The 13512-nt window shown below is 36.1% G+C and overlaps 1 protein-coding gene across 6 annotated transcripts in view; it reads right to left on the bottom strand.

Moving 5' to 3' along the window:
• The window catches only part of RAB6A (RAB6A, member RAS oncogene family), an 89683-nt gene that overhangs the window by 23939 nt on the left and 52232 nt on the right, over positions 1 to 13512 (bottom strand). For 3 of the 6 annotated variants that reach the window (XM_086340735.1, XM_086340732.1, XM_086340736.1), the window contains exons 3-5: positions 9545 to 9598; positions 7876 to 7981; positions 5873 to 5984 (exon numbers count right to left, since the gene is read on the bottom strand). In XM_086340735.1, coding sequence (XP_086196861.1) covers positions 5873 to 5984; positions 7876 to 7981; positions 9545 to 9598 — 272 coding nt within the window. Of the gene's footprint in view, positions 1 to 5872; positions 5985 to 7875; positions 7982 to 8047; positions 8154 to 9544; positions 9599 to 13512 lie in introns of all 6 variants that reach the window. The other 3 variants (XM_086340737.1, XM_086340734.1, XM_086340738.1) reach the window with 1 other exon arrangement.

Below are 13512 nucleotides of genomic sequence, written 5' to 3' on the forward strand. Positions count from 1 at the left end.
TATATAATACTTCAACTGCTAATGCTTTATTCTATCTGCTTGTTATATCCACTCATTCTCTATGTATTCAAGTATAAATTTTTTAAAATATGTTTTTTTAACCATTTGAAAGTAAGCTGACAATCAGCAGCAGAACTTTAAACACTTCAGCACTATGGGTTTCTGAAAAACAATGATTTCAGATGCCCTAAAACTTACTCATTGGACCTTGTCTCTATCTACAATTACTGCCTTGGAGATCCTATGCAGTCTCATGGCTTTAAATATCATCTATATGCTGATGACTCTCAACTTATATATCTAGCTTGGACTGCTGCTCTGAATTGCATGCTCACAGCCAACTGCCTACCTGACCTCTAATTATTAGGATAGCTAATAGCCTTTCTACACTTAAAATGACCAAAAGCTGAAGTCATGATATTCCCTCCGAAACTGTTTCTTGATGCAGTCTCTCCTGTCTCAGTTAATGACGGTTTCTCAGGCCAAAAATCTAGGGGTCATTCTTGACGACTCCTTCCCCAACATAATATATTCCATCCATCAGTATATATTCTATCTATCACATCAGTATATCCTGTCAGTTCTATCTTCAAAATATCTAAATTTGACTACTGATCACCACACAAGTTACCACTATCCTGGTCCAAGTCATCATTATTTCTTGCTTGGAATCAAGTCTAGTTTATCCTCCTCTTTTCTCCCCTTATGCATTTTCAACAGAGCAAACAGTGACCTATGAGAAGCTACTCCTCTGCTTAAACCCTCCAATCTCATTCAGAAAGTTTTTACTTTGTGCTACATGATCTGGCCTTCACTATCTTTCATTTTATTTTAATTTCATTTCATTTCCATATTGCTCTTTCCATCATTCTCTTTATCAGTTATATAGGATTCCTTGCTGTCTCTCAAATAAGTGTATTCCTGACTCAGTAATTTTGTATTTTCTGAGTCATCTGCCTAGGACCTTTTCTTCCTCAACATACTGGTATAGTTAACTCCCTCACTTCCTTAGCTTCTTTACTCAAAAGTCACCAATCATCTTCTCAGGGAGCTTTTCCACTGCTATCCCATCTAATATTACAAACTTGTCCTTAACATTTCATATTCCTTTTCCCTGCTTTATTTTCAACCTTAGCATATATCACTATAAAACATGCTATTTTTTTTATTTACTTATTGCCTGGTTTATTCACTGGAATAAAATCTCCTTGAAGATTTTAGTTCACTATCCTAAGAGTAGCATCCTCTGAAATATGCATGATACTCAATAAATATCTCCTGAATCAATGATTATTAGTCCATAAACCCTACATGTGAAGGATTCCAGGTAGAAATTCTAACTAGTTGTAGAACTATAAGTCACCTCAATAAAATGGTTCAAAGTTAGCTATACCAAGGTTCACAACAGTGGTTTGGATTTGTCAGAAACACCTAGAAAGACTGAGACTTCCTAGGTTGCACGAGTGGTAAAGAACCTGCCTGCTAATGCAGGAGACAAAGAGACACAGGTTTGATCCCTGGGTGAGGAAGATCCCCAGCAGGAGGCCATCCATGGCAACCCATTCCAGTGTTCTTGTCTGGAGAATCCCCATGGACAAAGGAACCTGGCAGGTTACAGTCCACTGGGTCCCACAGAGTCAGACATGACTGAAACAACTTAGCATGCACATACCTAGAAAGATTAATTAAAACAGATTCAAGGAACCTACTCTGGATTAACTGAATCTGGAAGGAGGCTCAAAAACATCAAAAAATTTAAAGTTGACCACAATCCTCTATAGCCAGAATCTTAAAAGAGGGTCTAATATACCATGTTTACCAAGTGATTCTCAGGTTTGAAACATCTGTGAAGCACTGGGCTACACAGGACAAAAAGAATACTGAGCATCTAGGTGCTAAGACACTATAACAGATATATTCTGGTCTTTCCTCTCAGTTTTCATGAAAAAACTAATTGTCAAAGAAAGTGGAAAAGCATTTAACTTTAAATTGCTGTTATTAAAACTTTTTTTATCTGATTACAACAGTAATTTTTAAAAGACCAATACAATAAACTCCTATATAATCCCACTCTCTTCCCAAAAAATACTAGTTAAATTTCATTTATTCTTACACAGATTTGTTCTAGGCCACAGAACCATCTTATTTATTTACTTGTTTTAAAGACAAAGGATTCAGGTATATGCAACGATCAAGGGTTTTTAAGCTTCATGTGTAAGCCAGCAATAAATTCCTCTTTTTTCCTTTTTTACTGACTCAAAGAATTTCACTTATATTAATAAAATACTACTACTACTACCAGTCATTTAGACTGATTTTAATTCTTTAATATTACAAATAATGGAACAATAATAACTCCTCTATGTTCATCTTTTCAAATTTCTGTGGGTATATCTATGGAGTAAGTTATTGGAAGTAGATTTCAGTCAAAAAGTATTTTAAATACTGATGTTAAACTGTTTCCGCTAAAAATTGTATTAGTTACATTTTCAGTGTATGAGAGTTCTTATTTATTCAGACGATTGATGATACAGTGCATTATCAATCTTTTGAATAATGGCCAATCTAAAAGCATCACTACGAACAAAGCTAGTGGAGGTGATGGAATTCCAGTTGAGCTATTTCAAATCCTGAAAGATGATGCTGTGAAAGTGCTGCACTCAATATGCAGGCAATTTTGGAAAACTCAGCAGGGGCCACAGGACTGGAAAAGGTCCGTTTTCATTCCAATCCCAAAGAAAGGCAATGCCAAAGAATGCTCAAACTACCGCACAATTGCACTCATCTCACATGCTAGTAAACTAATGCTCAAAATTCTCCAAGCCAGGCCTCAGCAATATGTGAACCGTGAACTTCCTGATGTTCAAGCTGGTTTTAGAAAAGGCAGAGGAACCAGAGATCAAATTGCCAACATCCACTGGATCATCGAAAAAGCAAGAGAGTTCCAGAAAAACATCTATTTCTGCTTTATTGACTATGCCAAAGCCTTTGACTGTGTGGATCACAAGAAACTGTGGAAAATTCTTAAAGAGATGGGAATACCAGACCACCTGACCTGCCTCCTGAGAAACCTGTATGCAGGTCAGGAAGCAACAGTTAGAACTGGACATGGAACAACAGACTGGTTCCAAATAGGAAAAGGAGTATGTCAAGACTGTATATTGTCACCCTGCTTATTAACCTATATGCAAAGTACATAAGAAACGCTTATGGCAGAAAGTGAAGAGGAACTAAAAAGCCTCTTGATGAAAGTGAAAGTGGAGAGTGAAAACGTTGGCTTAAAGCTCAACATTCAGAAAACTAAGATCATGGCATCCGGTCTCATCATTCCATGGCAAATAGAAGGGGAAACAGTGGAAACAGTGTCAGATTTTATTTTGGGGGGCTGCAAAATCACTGCAGATGGTGACTGCAGCCATGAAATTAAAAGACGCTTACTCCTTGGAAGGAAAGTTATGACCAACCTAGATAGCATATTGAAAAGCAGAGACATTCTTTGCCAGCAAAGGTCTGTCTAGTCAAGACTATGGTTTTTCCAGAGATCATGTATGGATGTGAGAGTTGGACTGTGAAGAAAGCTGAGTGCCGAAGAACTGATGCTTTTGAACTGTGGAGTTGGAGAAGACTCTTGAGAGTCCCTTGGACTGCAAGGAGATCCAACCAGTCCATCCTAAAGGAGATCAGTCCTGGGTGTTCACTGGAAGGACTGATGCTGAAGCTGAAACTCCAGTACTTTGGCCACCTCATGTGAAGAGTTGACTCATTGGAAAAGGCTCTGATGCTGGGAGGGATTGGGGGCAGGAGAAGAGGATGACAGAGGATGAGATGGCTGGATGGCATCACTGACTCGATGGACGTGAGTCTGAGTGAACTCTGGGAGTTGGTGATGGACAGGGAGGCCTGGCGTGCTGCGATTCATGGGGTCGCAAAGAGTCAGACACAACTGAGCAACTGAACTGAACTGATTGAATAGGTGAATACAATTTTTATATTTATGTATTCAAACTTATCAATCTTTCCCTTTAAGGCATTAGGATTCCATGTTATGCTTATGAAAAGCCACCTAGTACCAAAGATTTTCTTTTAATGCTGTAAAAATTTTTTTTTAATTTTTTTCATTTAAAAATTATTGTATTGGGAATTTCAGATTAACAGATACACACTGTATGTATAACAGATAAACACCAAGGACCTACTGCATGGCACAGGAAACTATATTCAGTATCTTATAATAACCTATAATGGAAAAGAATCTAAAAAAGGATAAATACATATATATGTATTAATATAACTGAGCCATTATTTTTTCTGAATCATTTTGCTATATACTTGAAACACTATAAATCAACTATACTTCATTGGAAAAACAAGGCAACTGTTACATTAATAAATAGATGAAGTAATAAATAATAATAAAAATAGATGAAAAAACAAAATTATTTTAATGGAATGATAAGACTCCGATTCTTTTGTTTTTTTTTAATTAAATTTTTTTAAGACTCTAATTCTTTTAAATGTGAAAGCTAATAGGCAATAGTCTGGCAAAAATTACTGAGAAAGAAGTTCTAAAGCAATGGACAAATATTATCTTAAAGAAAAGTTACTATAAACATAATTTAGATACCTTTCTATATCTGTATACTCAACTATTATGCAGTAAAAGAACAGACTCTTGTATGCATCCTTTTAGATAACTCTAGCTATAAAGAGAAACAAATATATATATTATCTTTCTTTTAATAGTGAAGGTATCCTGGGACTCTCCACTACAAGAATATATATATATATATATGATCTTCAAATTCTCATAGTGAAGATAAATAATGAAAATTTATATAATAGCATTGAAGTCCAAAAAATGATTTTCATAAAGAAAAGATGAAGTCATATGCTGAATTTACTTTTAAATAAAGAAAGACTTTCTTGCCAATTCCAAATGAGGTACTGTGAGCAGAAACAGGCTTTACATTTCATAAGTCTTTGAACATACTGTATTTCTTTATAACTTTTAAATTAACAGCAAAAGTTCATTACTGGAATTTCAATATCCAACTAATGAATAAACAGTAAAAACCTCAAATATTAAATTGTCAAGATTACTTAAAGCAGAAGGACTATCTAGTAGATCACTGAGGAATGCTAAAGGCAGATATTCAAGCCATGGGTTCTACAGTGAATGTTAATACATTTTGCATCCTGTGACTTGAATATGTCTTTGCTCATTTGACTAAGGTATCACAATCAAGCTATTCAGTTCAACCTCACAGTTTGGCTCAACCATACAATTAAAAAAAGAAAAGAAAAAAACTACACTACTGAATTATAATGAATATTTATAAGGCTAGCAAAAGAGTGTGCATTTAATCATTATGAATACTTTTTTAAAGATAGGATTTTGTTTTTAAAAATATTTTGTTCTCTAACAGAATACTGCTTTTATTTATTAATATGAGGCCTAAAAAATACAAAATAGCTATCAGCTTCATGTGTAAACAATCTTGCACGAGTTATTTATATATGGGTTTACACACAAAAATAATTATTTTAAGGACTGAGTTTAATGTGTGTTTTTTTTTTTTTTGGCCACACTGCGGGGGGTTTGTGGGATCTTAGTTTCCCAATGAGAGATTGAACCCATGTCCCTTGGCAGTGAAAGCACAGAATTCTAACCACTGGACTATTAGGGAGTTTCCAGGACTGAGTTTACCTATTTCAGGTTCTTACACTAAAGAAAAGGGATGGGGGCATAAGATTAAGGATTAAACAAGTCTCCTTTTAAAACTAACAAAAATAATAGGATTCACTAACAAAAATAATAGGCTACTTAACAAAGAAATCAAACATTCCATATACATATGAAATCATTCCATACCTCTTGTCAGCAAGATCTGTTTTATTTCCTACTAGCATGATGATAACATCACTTCCTCTTTCTGTTCTGACATCATCAATCCATTTTGTAGTTTGCTGGAAGGAGTTAACATCTGGTATATAGGAAGGTGGACAGAGATTAGTGTTATTGCAAGTAACTTCCCAAGTGAAGGACCAAAAAAGGAAAAAAAAAAAGCACTGGAAGTTGGAAGGAGGTTGGCACATTAGAACCCACCTTTAACGTGCCTGCAACATAACTCCATTTTATCTGAGTACAAGTATCAGTTATCTAAACAAATCACAAGAATAAAATCCACAAGGTAACTTTTATAATAGTTTAAAATTTTTGTACATGACCAGATGAGTATACTATATGTAACTGAAAAAAAATATTTAAACGATGAAAGGATAGCTATGGCAGATAAGATGGTGTCATGTTGCCACAATGCTCTTTTGATTACTTACACATACCAAACGTGACAAAGAAAGCATCTCCAAAAGTACATCAGCCAGTAAGTCCCAACACATCCACAAAATTTGTAAAGCCTTTCAATAGCTTTCAACACCACTCTGTTTGCATTGCTTATTCAGTTTGTGATCACTTTAACTTGGAGTTTATTAGTTTAATGTACCAGAATCACTTAAAACAAAACCCATCTTTTCCAGCCCTGGATTCTGAGTACTTCAATAATTCTTAAAGCAGCTAAAGAAAACAATTTGCTAATATTTTAACCGCATGTGCACAAATTTCAAAGAATACACCTGGTTTTACTTGATTTGGTTAAAGTAAGCACAAACATTTTAAAGCTGCAAAACTTGTGACAGCACAATAATGAACATACATTTTTAAAACAGGTAGCAACCCAAAGAAAAGCTTCAAGAAAAGAAGGACTGCATTTGGCACCTAACCAAAATAAAAAGTTTCTGAATGCAAACCTCTAACTTATAATTCTGCCACTGTAATTATTCTTAAGTAAATATGATTTCTGTTTGAGCAAATTTGTAAAAATGTTATATTATACATTTTTATATTATATTATATTATATTTTATTATTATAGTTTATGTTTTATATTTTTAATATTTAATTAATATTATTTAATTTAATATTTAATTTAAATTTAAATTAATTTAATTTAATATTATAGTTTATGTTTTTAAAGAAGTCCAAGATGTGGTACTATCCTGGTTTTCCTATAAATTATGGAGCACTATATGGAATGATACTTAATATTGCCTAATATATCATAAACCAATTTACAAAGACAATTTTAATCAGATAGCATTTCCCTGGCAGTCATCAAGGCTCTATTCAAAATTTACAGTCACTTAAAATGCCAAAGGCATTATTATTCAGTCTTGAGGGAAAAGAAAAAGGAAGACCATCACTTGTTTTAGTCTCCCATTTAAATATTTTTCTTGGAGAGAAATGAAAAGTGTCACTTGTTAGCAACAAAGTAAATGAACTAGTCAGAGAATCCAGATTTCACTCAAATGAAAATGATTAACAAAAATTAAGTTTTCTCTGCTCTTCCTCTATATAGAGGATGGCTAGAAGGTGAAAGCAGAGAAAAGCTGGTTAGCAGAAGCTTTTAACAGCCTCAGTAGAAGCCTTGAAGGATTTGGAAAACTTGGCAAGAGACATAAATGCAGATTATTTTAGAGAAATCTGAAATCAAATTAAATAAAAAAGGAAACACTCTTCCAACCATAATTATGGTGTAGCTTAGGGATAACAGGATAACTAAGAAAGCCTTGGAGAGGGTTCATAATTAGACCCAAATGAAAATTTCTGGGGCAAAAAACCCTGGCATAGTAGAAATAAGATACATTGGTACAAACAATGAAGCAAATACTCTGGCCTAGATGGTGTGTGATAAGGTCTGGTATGATAAAACTCAATTTTACATGCTGGTATAGAAAACAAGCACAAAACAAGAACATGCATGCAACTAAGCTAAAGGTTGAAAGAAGATTAGAAATGCGTAATTCCCCCCCCACTCACTTGTGATATCATAAACAACAACTGCCACAGTGGAGTCACGAATGTAGCTAGGAATCAAGCTCCTGAACCGCTCTTGACCTGCTGTGTCCCATAATTGCAATCGTACCTAACAATAAAATCAGTCAAACAAGCAAGAAAAATAAGAAAGGTCAACCCGTTGCAAAATACCTACTTGTGATATCGTAAACTACTACAGCTGCAGCAGAATCACGGATGTAACTGGGAATGAGGCTACGGAAACGTTCCTGACCCGCAGTATCCCACAGCTGCAGCCTGATCTGTGGGATGGGAAAAAATAAATAAAAAAAAAAAAACAAAACAAAAAAACAAACTCATACTAAAAAGAAAAAAGAAATAATGTTTTTAAAGGGAGGAGGGTAGCAAGGAGGTAAAAAGGAAACTCATGCAAAAGGTGGCAGGGATGTGAGGAATGAAAACAACATAAAATTCCTTTCCTTTTTCAAAAGGGAGTAATATTTAAAATTTGCTTGCTCTGAAGGTACATAACTCAAAAAAATACAAAAATAAAAAACAGCAATAGCAAAGATTTCACAGGACGAGAAGTACAGCTTCCTTTTTATCCCCCCTCTCTACAACCTCTCTTTGAATCCTATACCTTCCGGACAGCACAAGCAGACTGCTCATGTTCAAATAGTGAAAATAAAAGAGAAAAACAAAGGTAAATGTCAATGATCAGCCCCTCTGAAATGAAAATAAAATGTCTCTTTTCTCTATTGGATACAGAACACTTTGAAATTGGATCTCTGACAATTGTGCTTGTTCTCCCACACATTTACTTCTAGAACATTATATATAATCTAGCAAAAAGGAGAAATATCTTATTGCAACCCTACTTAAACTTGTCTTTACTTTCTTATTCACATCTACATTCCAGGAAGAAAAGCCTGAAAATAAGCATTAAGTTCTTTTACCATCATAAAGCAGTTTCTGTTTTCAAATTTTAAGAAATGAAATGCTATATATTAAAACATAAAGGAGAACATCCAAAAGAAAAAGACTCACAAACTTAAAGAAATGTCATTAGAGATAATGCTTTTTGGGTACAGGTCCCAAAATAATGCATTTAAGAGAGTTACTGTTTAGGTGACAAGAATCTCTTCAAAGGACAGCAGGCTAGAATACAGAATTTATATCGCACTTAAAGGGAGCAGTCCAAAAGATGGAAGACAAAAATCTAACCAGGAGATACATATTACTTTTGTCTATTCACAGTCATTTTGGTATATACCATATTCCAACAAAGCCTGGAAGTTCACAAACTGTGTGATATTCAAATAAAATGTTTGAATGGTTCAGCGTGGTACACAAAAGGTCTTTAGCAGCTCTAATTTCTTCATGAAAATATTCTTATCTCAATGCTATTTGTTATAATATTCCAAGTCAAGACAACATATTTTGTTTAACAAGCCTAGGGCTATCAGAGTATTACAAATAATGACTTTCTCTCCCCTTTGGAGTCTACTTGAGGATAAAAAATTCAAAGTGCTAAGTACTATTCATTCTATAATAACAGTTTTTCTCAAGGCCTGTACACCAACTTTGGCAACTTTGCTAAGTACTCTTATGGCAACAATCACTGATTACATTTTAAGCATAATATTCTGTCCTGCAGCGTTGCAGCAAATTGCACACTGAAAACATTACTCACTGTTCGATCCTCCAAGTACATCGTTTTTGATAAAAAGTCAATACCAATTGTTGCCTATAAAACAAAACAAAACAAAGAAGTTAAAAATAGTAATAATTAATGACAGCAGTTTAGAGTTCAAGTGGGCATTATGATTGTAGAAAAAATAATGAATAAATATATAAATTATCATAGCCAAATAATAAATGAACAAAATTTTCAGTGATAATGGCTTTTACCTATTGAGCACTTGCTGTACATTAGAGATTCTTTTAGGCCCTTTACATGATCATCTGTAATCCTAATACATCCCTACAAAGTAGCTACCAGCATCATTATTTTTCTCATTTTATACAAAACAATATTAGGGTTTGGAGAAGTTATGCAACTTGTCTAAGAACACACAAGTTCTGCTGTGGAGTTGGGAGTAAAATTGTATCTCTAATACATAATTCTATATTCACTTTATATATATATATATATACTTAAAAAATCTATCTTTATATATATAATTTATAATTTCATGTATCATATATAGTTCATGTTATACATTTTATATACACTTTATACATATACTTGTGGTAAAATACACAACTGCGCTTTTAAAAAGTCTTTCAAAAAATGGTTAAGAGGGTTAAAGAGTAGTTTTTGGTTCACAGCAAAACTGAGCGAAGGTTCAGAGATTCCCTTTTGCCCCTGCCCTCACATACACAGAGCATCCCTATTATCAACATCCCCCAGCAGAGTGGTACTACATTTGTTACGAATGATGAACTTAACACTGACAGTGATGTAATTCTTTAAAGACAAGCTTTGTTTTCAAACTGTGGTAAAACAAATACAGGCTTGCCTGGAGGCTCAGCAGTAAAGAATCTGCCTACCACTGCAGGAGATGAGGGTTTGATTCCTGGGTCAGCAAGGTTCCCTGGAGAAGGAAAACTCACTCCAGTATGTCCCAGTGTGGGACTGGGAAATCCCATAGACAGGGGGGATCTTGTGGCCTATAGTCCATGGGTTTGCAAAGAGTTGGACACTATTTAGCAACCAAGCAACAATAAAAATATACATACCATAAAATATGATATTTTAACTATTTTAAGTATATAAGCAATGGCATTAATTACATTCACAACTGTATAACTGTAATATTTACAAAAGTTTTTCACCACCCCAAACAGAAATTTTGTACCCATTCAGTTCAGTTCAGTGGCTCAGTCGTGTCCGACTCTTTGCGACCCCATGAATCACAGCACGCCAGGACTCCCTGTCCATCACCAACTCTTGGAGTTCACTCAAACTCATGTCCATCAAGTCGGTGATGCCATCCAGCCATCTCATCCTCTGTCATCCCCTTTTCCTCCTGCTTCCAATCCCTCCCAGCATCAGAGTCTTTTCCAACAAGTCAACTCTTCTCATGAGGTGGCCAAAGTATTGGAGTTTCAGCTTTAGCATCTTTCCTTCCAAAGAAATCCCAGGGCTGATCTCCTTCAGAATGCACTGGTTGGATCTCCTTGCAGTCCAAGGGACTCTCAAGAGTCTTCTCCAACATCACAGTTCAAAAGCATCAATTCTTCGGCGCTCAGCCTTCTTCACAGTCCAACTCTCACATCCATACATGACCACAGGAAAAACCATAGCCTTGACTAGACAAACCTTTGTTGGCAAAGTAATGTCTCTGCTTTTGAATATGCTATCTAGGTTGGTCATAACTTTCCTTCCAAGGAGTAAGCGTCTTTTAATTTCATGGCTGCAGTCACCATCTGCAGTGATTTTGGAGCCCAGAAAGATAAAGTCTGACACTGTTTCCACATCTATTGTAAGCAATACCAAATTACAGTGTATGGATATACCATTTCATTCATCCACTGATGGACATTTTGGCTATTAAGAGCTCCTGTTTTCAACTCTTTTTGGTATAAAACTAGGAATAAAACTGCTGGGCCATATGGTAATTCTTTTTAACTTTGTGAGGAAAGTTTCTACAGCAGTGGCACTATTTTATTTTAATTAATTAATTAATCAGTTAATTTTTCTTTATGGTCATGCTGCATGGCATGTGGGATCTTAGTTCCTGGACCAGGGTTTGAACCCGCATCTCCTGCAATGAAAGTGCAGAGTCTTAACCACTAGATCATCAAGGAAGTTCCCGGCTGCACTATTTTAAATTCCCACTAGCGATATATGGAACAACAGACTGGTTCCAAATCGGAAAAGGAGTACATCAAGGCTGTATATTGTCACCCTGCTTATTTAACTTATATGCAGAGTACATCATGAGAAACGCTGGGCTGGAAGAAGCACAAGCTGGAATCAAGACTGCCAGGAGAAATATCAATAACCTCAGATATGCATGACACCACCCTTATGGCAGAAAGTGAAGAAGAACTAAAAAGCCTCTTGATGAAAGTGAAAGAGAAGAGTGAAAAAGTTGGCTTAAAGCTCAACATTCAGAAAACTAAGATCATGGCATCCAGTACCATCACTTTATGGCAAATAGATGGGGAAACAGTGGAAATGGTGGCTGACTTTATTTTTGGGGGCTCCAAAATCACTGCACATGGTGACTGTAGCCATGAAATTAAAAGACGCTTACTCCTTGGAAGGAAAGTTATGACCAACCTAGACAGCATATTAAAAAGCAGAGACGTTACTTTGCCAACAAAGGTCTGTCTAGTCAAGGCTATGGTTTTTCTAGTAGTCATGTTATGGATGTGAGAGTTGGACTATAAAGAAAGCTGAGCACAGAAGAATTGATGCTTTTGAACTGTGGTGTTGGGGAAGACGCTTGGGAGTCCCTTGGACTGCAAGGAGATCCAATCAGTCCATCCTAAAGGAGATCAGTCCTGGGTGTTCATTGGAAGGACTGATGTTGAAGCTGAAACTCCAATATTATGGCCACCTGATGCGAAGAGGCTGACTCACTGGAAAAGATCCTTATGTTGGGAAAGATTGAAGGCAGGAGGAAAAGGGAATGAGAAAGGATGAGATGGTTAGATGGCATCACCGTCTCAATGGACATGAGTTTGGGTAAACTCCGATAGTTGGTGATGGACAGGGAGGCCTGGCGTGCTGTGGTTCATAGGGTCGCAAAGAGTCGGACACGACTGAGCAACTGAACTGAACTGGGTTAGATCCTGGGTCCAGGAAGATTTCACATGTTGCAGAGCAGCTAAGCCTGTGCACGGCAACTACTGAGCCTGTGTGCCACAACTACTGAAGCCTGTGTGTCCTAGAGCAGGCACTCCACAAGAGAAGCCACTGTGTTGAGAAGTCTGTGCACGACACCTCAATGAAGAGCAGCCCCCTTTCTCCACAACTAGAGAAGGCCTGCGCAAAGCAACGAAGACCCAGTGCAGCCAAAAAATTTTTTTTGTCATTTTGTTATTGGTTTGTACAAGTTCCTACATATTCTGGATATTAAATCCTTATCAGATATATAACTTTCAAATATTTCCCACTATTCTGTAGGTTGGGCCTGGTGTCTCTGCTGAAAATCAATTGTGTGTGTGCTCACATACATACATACATATATATATAGATATGGATATATATATATATATATATGGATTCTCTATCCTATTCCATGGGGCTTTCCAGGTGATGCTAGTAGTAAAGACTCTGCCTACCAATGCAGGATACATAAGAGACACAGGTTTGATCCCTGGGTCAGGAACATCCCCTGGAGAAGGAAATGGCAAGCCATTCCAGTATGCTTGCCAGGAGAATCCCATGGACAGAGGAGCCTGGTGGGCTACAGTCCGTGGGGTCGCAAAGAGTCGGACACGACTGATCCTACTCCATTGTGTCTATATGCCATTACCACATTGTTTTAACTACTGTAGCTTTGTAGGAAATTCCCAAATTGGGAACTGTGAGTCCTCCAACTTTTTCATATGTTTCAGTAATGTCTTGGCTATTGCAAATTATGATTAATCTCTTCATATCTACAAAAAAAGGCATGGGGATTTTGAAAAGGATTGCAATGAATT

This window comes from Bos grunniens, chromosome 15 (assembly GCF_055505025.1).
Source record: "Bos grunniens cultivar Pamir isolate PY7600 chromosome 15, Bosgru_T2T1.0, whole genome shotgun sequence".
Taxonomy (NCBI): Eukaryota; Metazoa; Chordata; class Mammalia; order Artiodactyla; family Bovidae; genus Bos; species Bos grunniens.